General features: G+C 45.7%; 1 protein-coding gene across 1 annotated transcript; it reads right to left on the bottom strand.

The window, feature by feature from the left end:
• Nucleotides 1–1901: 1901 nt before the first annotated feature.
• Nucleotides 1902–16845, bottom strand: LOC119401533 (G patch domain-containing protein 11). The gene is made up of 6 exons (XM_037668422.2): nt 16678–16845; nt 15705–15940; nt 14522–14757; nt 8763–8972; nt 2885–2966; nt 1902–2013 (listed from the first exon to the last, which is right to left on the bottom strand). The coding sequence occupies exons 1-6, from the start codon at nt 16731–16733 to the stop codon at nt 1955–1957; spliced, it is 879 nt and encodes a 292-aa protein (XP_037524350.1). The 5' UTR covers nt 16734–16845; the 3' UTR covers nt 1902–1954.
• Nucleotides 16846–17377: the final 532 nt, after the last annotated feature.

Raw genomic sequence — 17377 nt, 5'->3', positions numbered from 1 at the left:
TGTTAATTTTGGAATGAAGGAGAGTTGTTTGTGCAAAGCCTTTTTTAATTCAATGCCAACACTGGCTTATGCTGCCTATGCACTTTTATAACAATGCAATGCAGTCAAACCTCGGCATAACAAACACGGATTTAACGGATCGTTGGTTATAATGAAGTAAATAAAGAACAGTCTTGCAATAGATACATCATTACAAATATACTCTACACTCTTCAGGAACAAATTACGGTATGATGCATACTATCTGCAAATGAGTCAAATTCGTACAATTGCAAGGCTCTTGATATTACATTCCAAGAAGAAAAAAAACGGTTTTTTGTGAGTTTCTGTAATTCATGATTAGCGTGTAATTAAATATTTAATTATTCTACAGTGCGTCATGTTCCAATTTTAGATAAAGAATCAAATCGTAGGCCCAAAATGCATGCGCAATTGGTTTTTGCTTGTGTTCATTTCGAGCTAAGGAAAATAGTACTTTTGACATTGGTCTTGGAACGCGGCGTGTCGAATGAAACCATCAAACATTGTAGTGCCTTCACCAAAGTGATTGGCTACAGTCATATGTAGCAAACTGAGGTTAAGTCAAGACACACCGATTATGCAGTTGGTTTAAATCGTCCTATGTACAATACACCTTGCTGTTTCTTGGACACTAGTCCAAAGAACTGGCAGAAACAAGTTGCGTCCACGTATGTGGACATCGTGCCTCATTGGGTTATAACGAAGCCACCTTCGTGTCAGAGGCAACTTTGTCGTAACAACGCTTGAGTTTAAATTATTAAATCTACACCAATACTCTCCCTCACTCTACAAACGCTTCGCAGACTGCGACAGTTTGCTGTCGAAAAATTCCCCACATTTTTTCTAAGATGAATCGCTCCTAAGTATAGTGATCCATGTATACGGATTCACACTCACTACCTTGGCTACGAGGGGCGCTGGCATAGGTGTAGCCAGAGGTGGGTTGGGGAAATCAACCCCCCCCCCCCCCCACCCTCCTAAAAAAATTTCTGGCTGCACCACTGGGTGCTGGCTAACGCTCCCAGGTATTACACGAACAGAAATACCAAACACGGGGGATCAGGAAGCGCCTTCCATCGTAGCTCAATTAGTAGAGCACCGAACGTAGGTTGTGAGCACCTAATTCGAAGGTTGTGAGTTTGGATTCCAACAATTGAAAAGGTGCTTTATCGCCTACTTTATTTCATTTATGTCGTAATTGCAGTTAAATGAACACTGACACCAAAATTTTGCATTTTGTTTTTTCTGTTGCAAAGGTAGCTAACGACCCACTTATCACGGCTGGAAAGCTCGTTTGCTCGAGCGTGCGACAGTTAATTATTTGGAGACTGTTTTATGGTGCCCAGTAGCAGTTTCGATTTCAGAGAATATTGAGTGAGGCGGGACCCAGAGTGATTTTCGTGTAAACATAGCTGGCTACATGAGCACACAAAACTGCGTGCACATGAGCACCGCGCTGACAACTCTTTTCAACAAAGGCTTCCTGGGTGCTGCTGTAATCCCCTTTGAGAAATTGTGAATATGCGTTACCCCCAAAAATGCACTGCCGAGGCAAGGGCATCAGCATTTGTACTCCCGTGCAAGTCTTCCCCTTCTTTCCGTTGAAAAGGTCTGCTAGGAGAGAGCGCTCGCAATGATTGTGGCAGCCAACACAAACTCGTGATGCAGTGGCAGTTGGTTGTTTACATGAAAACCAAAGGTGCGCTTCGCATGCAGTGGTACGACACGCACTTTAAAATTTATTTAAAATATGTTCTAAGCTATGTTATCCTTTGATATTTCATACATGATGCGTGTTTGTACACACAAATCTATCCCACAAATGCTCGTGCTTTCCATCGCATAATTACCTGTCGGATTTATTTGGTGACGTATATGGAAAGCAACTTTATTTAAAAAAGGTATGTACAGCCTACGATGAACCGCAACACGTTTAGTCATCATCGTGATCTGCCCTCGTTGGCCCGGGGCAACTTGCCATGTCGTCCTCGTCTGCGGACGAAAAATGTTGATTAGTAATGAGCATGTGCTAAATATTCACGTGCGACCGTACGCACAGTCTTCGTTTAAGAGATCCTGATCGTGGCATAACAACCGCACAAGTAACATTTCAAACAAGGCAACTGTTTCTAATTAGTGATCACCTCTGACTCGGAGTGATCTCTCTACTCAGAACATGTAGTGATTGCCTCTGTATGCAAATAAGGAACTAATGAAGCTTCAATACGCATTGTACTGAGCTAATCAATGCCAATGATTACATACCGATACAGTCGGGCTATTGTATTAAATTGCTGACATGATCAGCCAAGTAATTTGACTCCATTCAGCATGATTACGAGATCAAATTACCTTTCCTTTTTTGCAATACTATATGTATGTATACACAAACAGTGCATTGATGGGCAGTAAAGAGAGATTCAATCTTTGACTGCTAATGGTTAGTTATATTGAGAAAAAAGCTTCGTTGCAACAGAGAAACATATCAATTTTTTTTTAATATCTGAGGTTTAACGTCCCAAAACCAGGATATGATTATAAGAGAAGCAAAAGAAACATATCAGCTGCACGAAACAGAAGCTTTCAAAGTTAATGAAGATTTCAAAAAAAACACCAGGTATTCGAAGTATTATGAGCACAACAGAACTTTAGAACATATCCAAAGGGAACACTTAAAACTGTGTCAAGGTTGATATGCTCATGTTTTACACACAGTTACATTTTTTAACACTTAACTATATTGGTTTATTGGTGTTAAATGTTAGTGCAAAGAAAAAAAAGCTAAGAACTTATGCTTCCATACTGCTAGCGAATACGCAAAAAGGACGACATAGAAAGAGACATGTCAACCGCTAGAACTTACCTTCGAATCGTATGACACACCATATGCAGTAATGGTGACGTCGGCGAAGGTATTCAGTGAGAACTCTGAGCCTCTCAGACGGCTGCAGCGAAGGGAACAAACAATAGGTAAGCTATGTGTATTTTTGAGCATTGCCAAACGCACTGGTGAAAAATGAAGCAAGGGCGACAAGTATTACACCTAAGTGTATTACAGATGCCTGATTAGAGACACTGAATGCTAATGACAACTTTCAGGATACAATACAATCTGCAATCCTGCCAAATATTTTTTTAAGGCCACAACTAGGACACTATCAAAGAAACTGGAGGCCAAAGATAAGGACAGCATTAAAAACTGTGCAAAGGAACATGACACGCAAGACGCTAATACACGAGATGCATAGGCGTGTGCAGGGTTCCCCATCAGGGGGGGAGGGGGGGGGGCGAAGGCTCATTGCAGCGCCCCCCCCCCCTCCTACTGAGTCAATCTACGAGGCAGATTTTGCGGCCCCCCTCTTAGGTGACTAGGGGGGGTGGCCGCCCCCCCCCCCTGCCCCTCCATGTGCACACGCCTATGACGAGATGACAAAAATGCTGGTTATGACATGAAAAGTGCGTTATTCTAGTTCTGATTAAAAAGGGCCACAGCAGGTTACTATACAGGTAACGCGCAGAACAAACAACCAGAAGTGGTGCAACAGAATATGTGCCACAGGAAGAGTCAAGAGTGGCAAAGGGTTGGATGATACAATAAAATTTGCAGGCTTTGGCCTGCACACGTTGGAAAACTTAGAAATCTCCCCCAAAGAGGGACTACAGTCAAACCCTAACAATACGAAGTTGCATCTGATAAAAAAATGGCTTTGCTATGTCTGAAAATTCGTTATGTGTGTATTCGCAGAACTGTATTAATGACAAAACTATCTTCTCGTTTACTTCGTAATAACCGGTCATTCTCTATATTCACATCCATTATATCAAGGTACACTCAAACCTCGTTATAACGAACACGGATATAACGAATTATCGTTTATAACAAAGTAAATGAAAAATAGTCTTGTCATAGCTACAGTGTTACAAATGAACGTTTATAACGAATTTTCGGATATAACGAAGTTATTTTCGTGGCAGGTGCTACTTTGTTACAATGAGGTTTGAGTGTATGACTGTAATTGTGCAGTAGAGCAGTGCAAGAGGGTAGAGAAACAGGAGCAACAGGGGCACACACACACACAGCACTACCATGTGTGCCATCTACTATTACATTTTCCCTGTCCCTGTTCTAGCTTCACCACTGTTTGCCGTAAATCCAAGACCAACTAGCCCATTAACATATGTTATCTGTAGTGTTAAACTGCCCTAGTAGTGATGATAATGAACACAATGGCTATACCAGAAATGCAAGATCTTTCAACTGAGCAGAGCTGCGGAAACCACATGCTGATATCGCCTAGCAAGGCAGCCTCAATTAAAAACTAGGCCTGCACCCCCTCTCCCACCTCGGTTCGTCACCATCAAGCGGTCCGCCATCTCTTCAACCAGTCCACGAAGGTTCCCAGACACATCGACGGCTGAGAACCACTGCTCTACATGGTACACCTGTCGGTGTATCACGACTATATGATGGCTACATGATTACTCTACATAATGACAACATGATGACTCTACACGATGCACCGACTGACCCAACAGTCAATGATTCTGAAGTTTAGTGTACAGTTTATTGTATGCACATGCATTCAGAACAGATTTCCAGCATTTGTGGTTGCTTTCCGGTGGGTGCAAAATCTAACACTCTGGTGCTGAATTGGGTGAGAATTACACAAACAATCCCGCATAGTCAAAACTGACCTGGAGCTCCTCGCCCACCATCAACAACACTTTTCAAAGCATTGGGATTACTTTGGAACATTAAGCCTTATAATTTTACGAATGTGGTGTACACAGCACATTCGTGCAGCATTCTTGTCCAAAATGATTGCATTTCCGGTCCCTCAGGTTTCTCCAGGTATTCAGTGTGTGCTAAAATCTAACCGAGAAAAAAGAATAACCGTTGAGGCCATCACATTACAAGAGCAATCCATCTAAGCATCACACTAATTATGAATTTTAATGCGGTAGCATTGAAGAGCTCGTTTCGCAGAAATTCCAGTGTCGGCGTCATTGGTTAAGAGCGAAAAATCAGCATTGTCCGCGACCAAAAAGTCAAGAAATATACAAATAAAATAAATAATAAAAAATCTTCAGTTCGAGTGAGAATCGAACCCAGGCCTTCTGCGTGGCAAGCGGGTGTTCTACCACAGAGCCACGCCATTGCTTGGAACTGCTTCGGAAAAAAAAACACTACTATATGAATGTCATGTAGTGGGAGGATTCTCCTTAACCCATGTTGCGTGGCAGAGGCGTAGAATCGCGCCAGGCGTCAAAATGTGAATTGCACAACGATTGGGCGTTTGGGTGTTTTAAAGGCACACCCATTACAAAGCGCTCATACATATTTAATCATCATCAGCAGCAAAAGCATCAACAAAGTTAGCAGCTGCGTAGGTTCGCGTGTTTCCTTACGGACGCGTAGTGGGCCCTTTGCCAATTCGCAAAAGGAAGGATTACGGCGCAGTGGGCTTTTGCAACTGTACTTGCAGTAGGCATTCTAGGATAGTTCGAAGTGGCCAATGTTACACGCACAGACATTCGTTTCCTTGCGGCACAGTTGAGGCATCCACCGAGAACCGAAACCGGGCTAGCAGTTGAGAAGGCGATACACACGTGGACCAATTACGCTATCGAATTCTACTCTTGAAGGCAAAGCTCAAGCGTCCTCCAAGTTTTTGTGTTTCCCATAAGTTGACCACACTGTGCACACAGCTGAGTGCTCTAAGAGGTGCGTGGGTGTTTGTGTGTGTGCATTTTTTGTGTCAAAATTAGGGGTGTGCGAATATTCGAAATTTCGAATATTTTTCGAATAGTGTTTGCTATTCTATTCGATTCGCACTGAAATTTTACTATTCGAACTTCCCAAAGACAAATGCAGTCAATGTCCGGTTTAAAGTGACCCCTTCAGATTTTTAATATGCTTCACCTCATTACACTCTCGTATTGCGGCAAAGCTGCCTTTCAAGCTCCGTTACGGTCGAACTTGGCCAAGAGACAAGATCAGATTGGAAGTGGTCCCTAGATTTTTAATATGCTTCACCTCATCACACCCCCGTATCGCGGCAGAGCTGCCTTTGAAGCTCCGTTACGGTTGAACTTAGGCAAGAGACAGTCAACGTCCGATTGGAAGTTGTCCCTAGATTTTCAATATGCTTCACCTCCTCACACCCCCGTATTGCGGCAAAGCTGCCTTTCAAGCTCCGTTACGGTCGAATTTAGCCAAGAGACAGTCAACGTCCGATTGGAAGTGGTCCCTAGACTTTCAATATGCTTCACCTCCTCACACCCCGGTATTGCGGCAAAGCTGCCTTTCAAGCTCCGCTGCGGTCGCAAATGTATTAACTTAAGAAAACGCTGGTTCCAATATGGAGATGAAAGACGTGGCAGAGTTGGAGGCTCAATTAATGCTGTTTTGGACCTGAAATTTGGGCAGGAAGTCCGAAAAATCAGACGCCGAAGCTTTTTAGCATCCAAAATTTCAGATGTTCTTATATATCGACGTCTATGAGGCAGATTTGGAACTCCGGACTTGAAGGGAGCACACCCTTGTCCGCCACATCAGTTGGGCTTCCACAGAAGTTGAAAGAGGAGGAGAGGCTGAGGAAATGGCATCTTTGCCTATCACATGTAAAGTGTTGTCGGCAACACTTTGGTTGCACCAAATCATGTACATAAATACAATTCGGCCTCTACATTGCCTCATTCTTGATAAGAAAGACAACTATGAAATATGACCCCATCAGCGCTTCATCAACCTAGCAAAAAGAAACACTTTCATGTTGCTATCTCACAAGAACATACTTAGGGATTCTCTGCAACTTTTTCTGTAATTTCACTTCGAATTATTCGAAAAATGTTTGAGAAATATTCGAAAATTATCCGAAAATTATTCGATTCGATTCGCACTCAATCTTTATTATTCGAATTTGCTTCGCACCCAAAATTTTGCTATTTGCACAGCTCTAGTAAAAATCATAAGTTATGAAAGTGGTAATAAAACTTGATACTGTAGAAGGGGGCCCTGCAGAATCTGATGAAGATTCATCTCAAACAGTGTTCACATAAACTGAAGACCTTAGTGATGTGTCAAGATTTCAGCACAAGTTAAAGGGACACTAAAGGCAAATAACAATTTATGTCAGAGTGAAAGCCCAATGTATGACAACTTCTAAAACAGCAATATTATCAACAGCAATGCCCTACTTACCGAGAAATTAAGCTAAATGTATCACATGATGAGCGCCACGAGTGGGACACTTTCGAAGTGATCCCGATGACGTAGGGAAGTCGGCCTACAATAAAACACTAGTAATCAAACTAGCAGCAGTAAAAAAAGAACATTCCGAGCATCAAAAGACGTAATAAAATGCTGTTTGTTCGTTTCCGCTTGATTCATGGAAAACAAAACCTCCGTGGCGTTGCCATGGGGAACGGCGCGCGTGGTTCAAAGGTTCCGTTTTCGCCGAACTGTGCCTCGCCCGTCTCAGTGGTAGTTTCGGGATCGCGTACTGCCGTGCGTGTTTTGCGCGCTCGTGAAAGTCGCTCTGACAGAAAGTTCGACAAAATGCCGCATGCGTGTGATATTGCCGGATGCCCGAATGGTGCACAACGCCAGTGCTGCAGCAAGGAAACCGGTGTGTCTTTTCACTGGGTGCCGCGGAATGAACCCTTACGCTCGAAGTGGCTTAGTGTCATGCCATTGCACCAGTGTGCTAAACAGTCAAAACCTCTGCGTGTGTGCTCGCTGCACTTTCGTACTGAGGATTACGAGACCAACCGCAACTTGGTGACGGCTTTGAATATGCCCATCTGAGCAAGTCTTTGCCGCAGCGCCGTTGTTGCTACTGCAGGTCCCGCTACTTCCGCTCGGATGCTACTAGTGTCGGCGGCCGCGCAGTAAAAGCGGGCAACGTTGGGCCCGGCAGCAGTGACGTATGAGAGTCGTATTTCAAGGCGGGAGATTTGAAGCGCGCTAACGCGATGCGGACCACTAAAAACGTGATTTTATTTCAAAATAAGCACTTCCTTGGCACAAAAGCAGCGCTACATGGTTTCTGGACCGCTATTTCAACAATCAACGTTGACTTAATATTTGCCTTTAGTGTCCCTTTAAGGAGTATCACGTACATATCGAAATTCATTCAGGCCTTAACGAATTCACTCTTAGCTCATGGAGTTCTTGATGCAAGCCTATGAAATGTTTTAATATATCTGGTAATATACAAAGTTTCTTCTGTGTCCCATAACTGCAGCTACAAAGCTATGTATTGAAAGGCAGATCATACAAGCAAGAACACAGCACATTATCAAGTGTACAGCAGGTACAAACTGCAAAATTTCTCTACGTTAATGACTTGTGGTACATTGTGAGCCGCAACCGTCTACTAGTGGAAGCAAGATGCGTTTCAGAATGAGCCAGAGCTGACGCAGTAAGGTTGCGACTTGAAGTTGTGGCAAATTTCTTAGACCAAGGTTATATGTTGAAGTTACGGTATATTTCTGAACATGGGAGTTGGATTTGAAGACTGTGCGAGAACGAGGCGGTTTATCTTCTTCCCGCAAAGCCAGGATAAATCTGACAGCCAGAGACCCTGCCGACATGGCCCTGGGGAGTACATGTCAGGGTCAATATCGCAAAGTGGTCTGAGCCTACGTAATAAGAAACCAACAGCAATGGCTGCTGAACATGTCCTGCTGACCATATGGCTTTTGTGTCTACGAGACGTTATTGCAACATCACTCACATCCACATCTTCTTCCTCCTCTTCCTCTTCTTCTTCATCGTCGCTCTCATCCCAACTCCTTTTCTGTGGCACAAGCGCATCGTCTGACGAAACAATGCCACCATCGGCTACGTCTTCGTCTAGAGACACCACATTCCTGACGTCACCGTCGGCGCTGGTCGGAAGCGTGCTGCGAGGCCAGAACCAGGGCTGTTCGGGCTCTGTAATATCCTGTGGGCGACAAATAGGAGTTGTATTTTCGTAAGCATGGAAAGAGATATCAGAGTGCGTGTGCAAGAAGTTGTCAATCCAAGAAGTCATTTCGCATCAAGGATCTGGCTTTAATGAACAACCTAATGTAGAGCCAATACCAGTCATAGCAATACGAATTTGTTCGAACACCGCTCAAGATAATTATTTCAGTAACAAGTTCTAAAACCCAGTTTTTAACTAACTTTGAGGTGTTTGATTAACTACAAAGTTAGTGAGTTAGTTTATGGAGTTTAACATCCCAAAGCGACTCAGGCTATGAGAGATGCCATACAGTGAAAGCTCATTCATTCGGATCTCACGGGACCAGAAAAAGTGTCCGAATTAGCCGAATGTCGAATTATTAAAAGTATCAAGAAAATAATAAATAAATGTCTATTACATCAATGCACCTTCATTTCCTTAAGAAACATGTAAATCCAGTAATTATTTTGCATAAGAGCAGTGCAAAAGACGCAATTTTTGTCACTTGAGGCTTTCCTCACAACGTGACCGCGGCAAGACCCCCCCGAGTCTAAATCCGAAACAGGCAATGAACCCATATGTTATGACCTATCAACAACGCAAATGTGGATGGCGACCATGCCTTTCTGGAAGCCAGCGGCCGTTTCAGCTGTCCACAAACGCCGTTCTCGTTCGTTTGGATCGCACATTTGCAGCACTTCGTGCTCATGCGCTCCAAGGACCGTCCGAATTAGCCGGGTTGTGGCCAAATATGATCGAATTAACAAGAGTTCGATGCTATTAAACAAAACATACACTGGCCGGGACCACAGAACACGTCCGCATTATCTGATTTTCCAAATTAACGAGTGTCAAATTAACGAGCTTTTACTGTAGTATAGGGCTCTGGATAATTTTGACCACCTGGGGTTCTTTAATGTGCACTTACCGTGCACAGTACTATTGGCGTCAAATGAAACCCGAACAGCGGCAAGCATTCGCAGTGGTATACAGTCGAACACGGATATATCGAACCCGCATATATCGAATTTTCAGCTATATCGAACTCGTAAATTATCCCCTTGAAAATCCTCTGTAAAAGTGTAGAAATTCGCACGTTTATATTGAATGGCATTTTTACCTGCCATCGGATATATCGAACACCGCGCAAGCTGGAAGGTGTGCTTCGGCACTCGCTATGCCACGTGACCTTCGCGGCACTGTGCCTCCGCCGACACCCGATATGCTAAAAAAACGTGAGGACGAGAGGGCTCAGACTGTACTCCTGTTCGGCGAATTCTCCAACTTGCGGAGCGCCTTTTTTTTTTTCTCTCTCTCTCTCGTGCTCATGCTTTCTCCGCATTACCGTCGGCTCGGAGAGCAGGAACGAAGTAGCCGGCGGCCTCCTCCTTTTGCCTTTTCCTCTTTTTTTTTAGAGCAGGAACGACGGAGCCGGCGGCTTCCTCCTTTCACCTTTTCTTTCTTTTTTTTGTTGCTGTTTTGTGAGTTTTGATCAGCCAACCACAGCCCACGCCTTTCATATTTGCTCAGCCAACCACAGCTCGCGCCTTTCGTACATCGCTGCTGCCCTCGCAGGTAGCCCGGGTAGCCATCGCCGCCATCGCGACTGATCGCGAGCGCTTTGTTGGCGGAGTCCACTTCCATGAGTTGTCGCATACCACCACATTCCTCTTTTGCGTGCGTGCTGAGCAAAAGGGACTCAGACAGCTTGAATTTTCGACTTCTCGTGTAGCAATGGCCAGCGTCAAGAAGCGCAAGAACCTTGACTTTGTGACGAAGTTGAAAGCCATACAGCGTGTTGAGGTGGGCGAAAAAAGTTCGGCGGTGGCGGACGACATCGGGATACCACGGAGCATGCTGAGCACCTTGTTGAAGAACAAGGCAGATATCAAGGCAAAGGCGGCAGAGCAGCGAACGTCAGAAGTCTGTCGTGTGCACGCTCCTGCCCACGGGAAAGTAGAACAGGCGCTCTATGCCTGGTTCTTAGAAGTGCGCGCGAAGAACATTCCTGTGGATGGCCCAATGCTGATGGCTAAGCCCAAATGGTTTGCCACTGCACTCGGTGAAGACAATTTCGCCGACAACACCGGGTGGCTCCACCGATTTAAGCAACACTACAACATCGTTGGCAAAACCATTTCTGGCGAAAGCAAAGCCATAAGCAGCCAGGACATTCATCAGTGGCCGGAAATCTCCACGAAGTTTTCACCTGCGGAAATCTTCAACGCCGACGAGACCGGTCTGTTTCTGCAAATGCTGCCAAGCAAGACTCTCGACGTCCAGGGTAGCATGTGTCACGGCGGCAAAATGAGTAAAGTCCACGTGAGCGTTCTGCTGGCAGTCAAGATGGATGGGTCTCGGAAGCTCCAGCCCTTTGTGATCGGGAAAGCAAGGGCACCGCGCTGTTTCAAGAACTCTAAGCAGCTCGCCCTTCGCTATGCATCGAACAAGAAGGTGTGGATGACGAGTCAGCTGTTCACAGAATGGCTGCGAGCGTGGGACGTCGAGCTGGGAAAGTAGGGGCGTCGCGCTTACCTTCTTGTGGACAACTGCTCGGCCCACCACACCACCTGCGAGCTCAAAAACATCGAGCTGAAGTTTCTGCTCGCCAACACAACAGCAAAGCTGCAGCCGCTCGACCAGGGCATCATCAAGTCCTTCAAGGTGGGCTACAGGAGGCGACTCCTTGATAGGCTGCTGGTCAACCTCTGTATGGGCACCGAGCTGAAGGTTGACCTGCTTGGTGCCATTCAAATGATGACGGACATCTGGCGAGACGTGAAGACTGACACTGTGGCCAACTGCTTCCGGAAGGCAGGCTTCATGACGGCGGAATTTGCAGAAACCGGTGAAGACTGTGACGACAGGTGCATAGACGACGCGTTTCGCGTGTTGTCATCCCTCTTCCTGGCTGCCGTACCAGCCGAAGTGTCTGCGGACGATTTCGTGGAAGCGGACTGCAATGTTCAGGCTGTTGCGAGCCTCGCTGATGAGGACATTGTAGCTGCGGTCGCAGAGATCCAGGATGCCCAGGCTGAGAGCTCAAGTGGTAATGAAGATCGTCCGGACGAGGCGGCGGCTACACGTGCGTACTCCGCCGCTGAAGTGGAGGCAGCGTTCGGCTTGATTCGCCGTTGTTGCGGCGACATGGAGGGAACCAGGCTGTTGCACCTGGACAGCCTCGATAAGATCGAGGCCAGCGTCTTCAACTTCATTTCGAAGACAAAGAAGCAGGCCATGATAAGCGATTTTTTTTTCACGTAAATAAAACGTTCTGTTGCATCGTGTGTGCGGAATTAGTTGTCATTCTTGAATGCGCCGATTGTAGGTGATCGTCCGCCACTGCTAAGGTCTCGGGACCTATATTTTTTTATATCGAATTTTTCATATATCGAACTAATTCGCGATCCCCTTCGAGTTCGATATATCCATGTTCGACTGTAGTGCGTGCCGTCCGATCGTCAATGGACAGGCGCGCATATATGCGTAGTGCTGCCGAACCGGATACGCGTGCCTGCCCATGGCGATAACTGGACAGCGCGCACTATACCACTGCGAATGCTTGCCGCCGTTCGGGTTTCATTTGATGCCGATTGTACATGGGCCTCTAGTATTTCGCCTCCATAAAAATGCGACTACACGGCTGGGATCGAACCCATGCCTTTCGAGCCAGCAGTCAAGCACCGTAACCACTGCACCGATGTGGCAGACTCACTTACAAGGGATACTAGATACAACAAAGGTGGTAAAGTTAAAGGGGCCATGACACGGTCACCCAACAATTGGCGGTTTTCAACGAAAAATAGAAGCAGCGGGTCAAATGTGCCTAGACACATAGACAAAATGGAACATAAAAGAACATTTCAGTGCGAAATAAGCCCTAGAATTCGCCAACTATAAACCCTACCCACCACCGCCAACCGCCATTTTGCCATGGCGTGTGTGACGTCATGTGCAGCATGGAGTTGGACCGTCGACTTCTACCAGGGGGGCTATTTTGTAAGTGTTCTGTCAGAGAACGGAGGCAGTCCGTTCTATCGGGTCACACGTGACTGGTGGAGGCTTGTTTGACGGTCAAGACGTGAGAATAGGCAAGAACGGTCATAGAATAGTCTCCGGCTCCATTCCATCAATAGAACGGATACAAAACGGTCTCCGGACGACTTGGACTGGATCGAAACGTAAGTGCTGGGGCAGGAGAATCGAACTTAGATCCAATCCAAGTCGTCCGGAGACCGTTTTGTATCCGTTCTATCGATAGAACGGGGCCGGAGACCTTTCTATGACTGTTCTTGCCTATTTTCACGTCTTGACCGTCAAACGAGCCTCCACCAATCGTGTGCGGCCCGATAGAACGGACCGCCTCAATTCTGTGACAGAACGCTTACAAAATAGCACCCCAGTTTCAGCTGCCACCGATCATTCCAATTTCAATGCCAAGCTGAAAAGATCTGAAATAGCTTGATTGCACACATTCCTGATCACGGAACAATATCGTTCGACAGAATGCTGACGCTCACACCACAAGCAGTTTGTCATGTCCCGGCTAGCAAGTGCACCAGTGTTGCCCAAATCTCAGGTTGTTCGTGCGTTTATAAAAATATTCAGTTATAATTTAAGTGCTGGACCAAATGCACTATAATTTCGCCAGCTTGTTTGTCAACAGATAAGGATTAACCCACATAACACAGATTATAATCGAAAACTGGGTGTCATGGGCCCCCTTTAAAGGGACCCCGAAACGGTTTTTTTAAGTTTTGTCAGCGTTTAGGCTAGAGCATCATCAAATCATTCACACCGCAATTTAAGCGATTCACAGTGTACCAAGGCCATTACAGACAATTATATCTATACCCTCCTTCTCACCACTGCCTTGCCTCCTCAACTCATGTCGCAGAAATCAAGAACGATCACCGATGAGTGTAAACTCTGGCAATGTGGTTGTGTTTTCAGGGGTGAAGTTACAGCCACAAAAACGTGGATCGTGGTGTTGACTGGACAGCGAGCACGCGGCGCTCATTGCAGCGACGAGCTAAAGCGATTCCGCTCGCCAGATGCCTCACAAGCATTACACGATGCTGCAGCTCTAAAAGTCGCCATTTGCTAGATATGTAGTACACAACACAGCTAGGGCAATTCATTATGTCCAAGAAATGAAAGCTCGAGATAAACACTGTCGCTCAGCTCACATCATCACGGAGCAAGTTGTAACACAGGCAGACTACTCTCGCTGCCCACAGGAGGTTCAGTGACGTGGACTGGGCATATCCAATTAGATCCCGATGGCTGGGTGCTATGTGTATTGAAACAATTCTACATGTAAAAGGTGCAAGAAGTTGAAAACTCGTGCAGTTGAGCAGCTGCAATCTGTAGCGATTCACATGTTTAAAGTCTTGTAATAAATTACACAGTTGACGCAAAGAGCTTTAATCGGTCTTCAAATGACTCTTAGGACTTGCTTTACCGGCTCAATGTGTTTATACAAATCGTCAAAATTGTCTCAGGGTCCTTTTAAGTGAGAAGTGACTGTGTTATAAGAGTTTTACCTGGGCACTGTCCAGGTTGTAGCATGCCCGCTGACTTTTTCGCAAGTCGCCCTCGACCTGCTGCAAGAGGGCTTTGCTGCGCTTGGCATTTCTGAACTCCTGAGCCATCCTGTTGCACTCTGCCTCAGATGTCGTCTTCAGCCTGGCTTCGATTCGTTCACGTGCTTCGGATTCCTGGCCCAAGCCACCGCGGTTTGCCCGCACCACAATGGGAATCGGCTCCTTAATCGAGCTGCCTGCAAACAAACAGCAGCAAATACTGACACTTCTATCATGGAAGGAATCAGCTGACAACTGCGCAATAAACAAAGAAGAAAGGATAATCCCTCTTTCATAGGAATTAAGTCATAAAAAAAGTGAAATGCCCTTTTAGAGATGGTCCTACAGCTTTGCTGAATTCTAACAAATACAAGCAGATATATTTGCAGAGTGTCTATGGTAAAAAATGGCTGCAGATCCAGCCAGAGGAGGCCTAGGAGGGGTTTGAACCCCATCAACTTTCCATTACTTTTGCAATTTGTATGCATAGATACACACATGCACATACAAACATACATATACACATACATATAGGATTTTTAATTGTTGGGGTTTAACATCCCAAAACCAAGATATGATGAGAGGCGTCGTAGTGGAGTGCTCCAGAAATTTCTACTACCTGGGGTTCTTTGACGTGCACCTAAATCTAAGTACATACGAACCTCAAGCATTTTCAACTCCATCGAAAATGCAGCCGCCACAGGCGGGATTCGATCCCGCTACCTGTAAGTCAGCAGTCGAGCACCATAACGACTAGACCACCATGGCGGGTACATACATAGAAAAGGATTTTACTCCTCCCAAAATAAAATTTTGGCTTTCCTTCTTCTACATACAGCAAAGCTCGTTCACATCTTCGTTTTTCAACCAACGCTACAGCACGCATAACGTGACGTGTTTCCCTAGACCTCTTTCGCCCACTGTATGTAAAGTAATATGATGTCCTCGATATTGGTGACCATTTCTCACCACTGTTAACAACGTTGAGAGAATGCATGACAGACTGCCATGCACCTTCTCCGCAGTAACTAGAACTCCTGTTAAGGAGGACATATTTTTCCAGACCCTTGAGGTTCCGTTTCAACTAGATTCCATGACAATTTTCGTAGAAAACTCCCGAGGGCAATGAGAGGCAAGCATGTACCTGCGGTGGCTGCCTTGCCAAGTCCCATGCCTGGTTTGAAGCCCATCATCCTGAGAAGGTTGAATCCCTTGTTTTCTTCACCCAAGGGTTTGTTGAGCGCCTCGGTACGGGTGTCCTCCATTAGCTGCTTCGTGGACTTCATGCGGCTCATCTTGTTCGCTTCCTGGTGCTTCTTCTCGGCCTCGAAGCGCCGCTTGGTGGCACGGCTGTGGACCAGTCCAGGCCGCAGGTCCTCACTTCAAAAGTGAGTTAAAATTACAGGAATGCACGGCAATCGCTTCGAACATCACTCTTAGATAAAAATTGCTATAGATTCATCCCAGGGGGGCTGTTGCGAGGGAACCTTCCGCAGGGGACTGTCGAGGTGGAACTTTTGAGGGGAAACTGTTCAGGAGGGAGCTGTTTGAGAGAAAAATGTTCAGGATACGGGGTAGGGGGTGAGGATGGGTGCCTTTGTGTAAGAGGGGAGGGGGGCAGGTTGGTCCGGGATAAATTTTGGGGGGTGTAGGCAGCTTCTTAGGGGCGGGGGGGGGGGGGCAGTAGCGGTATGTTGGGGGGACGGGGTATGTATAAATCCCTGGTGATCAATATCATGTTGAGAAGTCACGGATACCGAAACAAACGCGATTCACATAAAACTCGCATTTCGCAGCGATGGTATGGTGAAATCAGGTTATCATTTTGCTTTCGTAAATTTATGTATATACTCAAGCGATGGCACGGTCTAGCGGTTCGGGAATCGCACCCGACCGAAGAACGACAGTGTGCATTCAAATGAATGAAAAAACAACCAAGTACGCGCTCACTGGACGCTTGTCCCATCATTTCACGCGCTTTGCAGCAGATTTGTACATAAAGAAAAACCGTCAGGACATGCAAAAATTAGCTACGCTTCACTACATACGGATTTACAATAACTGAATAAAGAGCTACTACTTCAGTTTTAAACTGAGCAACCGGCAAGTGATGGTACCTTCCAGCGAGGAAGTTCGCCGACATGTAATCATCTTCGTCGGCATCAGCTGACATTGCCGCACTTTTCGCGAGTCCGTTGGGCACTAACGCGCTAACAGCAAACTCTTTGGAAACGGGAACAACGGGAACGTCTCGCGAGAGCTACGGCACCACAGAGAGAGTTGAGCTATGGTGTAGGAATGAAACAGTGTGTCGTCTGCGCAGCAAAGCAACAGAAAACCGTGGTTACTTTTCGAATGACGCCACCAGAGAACGCGGCAATCGACCGGTGTGCCAAGCGCGCGAAATTTAAACATGCAGGGTGAAGGTTCTCGCGTTTAACCCCTTGCTATTTGTATCGACTAGGGGCTAAGAAAGAGCGAGATACATTCAGCTTTGGATGATTTGAACCTCCTGCATAACAAATTTGTCTTCGTTTAACTTCATTTTGCAGTGTACTGTTGCATATGATCACTTTGCTGAAAGCACTACCATATTCGACGAGTCGTTCGACATGCCGCTTCCCGCGACCCACATCAAGTGTAATTTTTCTTTGCTTGACACGGACATAACCGAAAACAAATTTGCACTATATTCTATTTATGCAAAAACAGATCTTCAACAAAAACAGATCATGAATGGCTTCAGAATAAATAGATATTTAATTACAAAGTAATTAGGAATGATTACTATAACACACATAAATTAAGGTATTATTG

The sequence above is a fragment of the Rhipicephalus sanguineus genome, chromosome 8 (assembly GCF_013339695.2).
Source record: "Rhipicephalus sanguineus isolate Rsan-2018 chromosome 8, BIME_Rsan_1.4, whole genome shotgun sequence".
NCBI lineage: Eukaryota > Metazoa > Arthropoda > Arachnida > Ixodida > Ixodidae > Rhipicephalus > Rhipicephalus sanguineus.
Note: the sequence above shows the minus strand (reverse complement) of the source record. Positions and strands in the feature narration are given on the sequence as shown.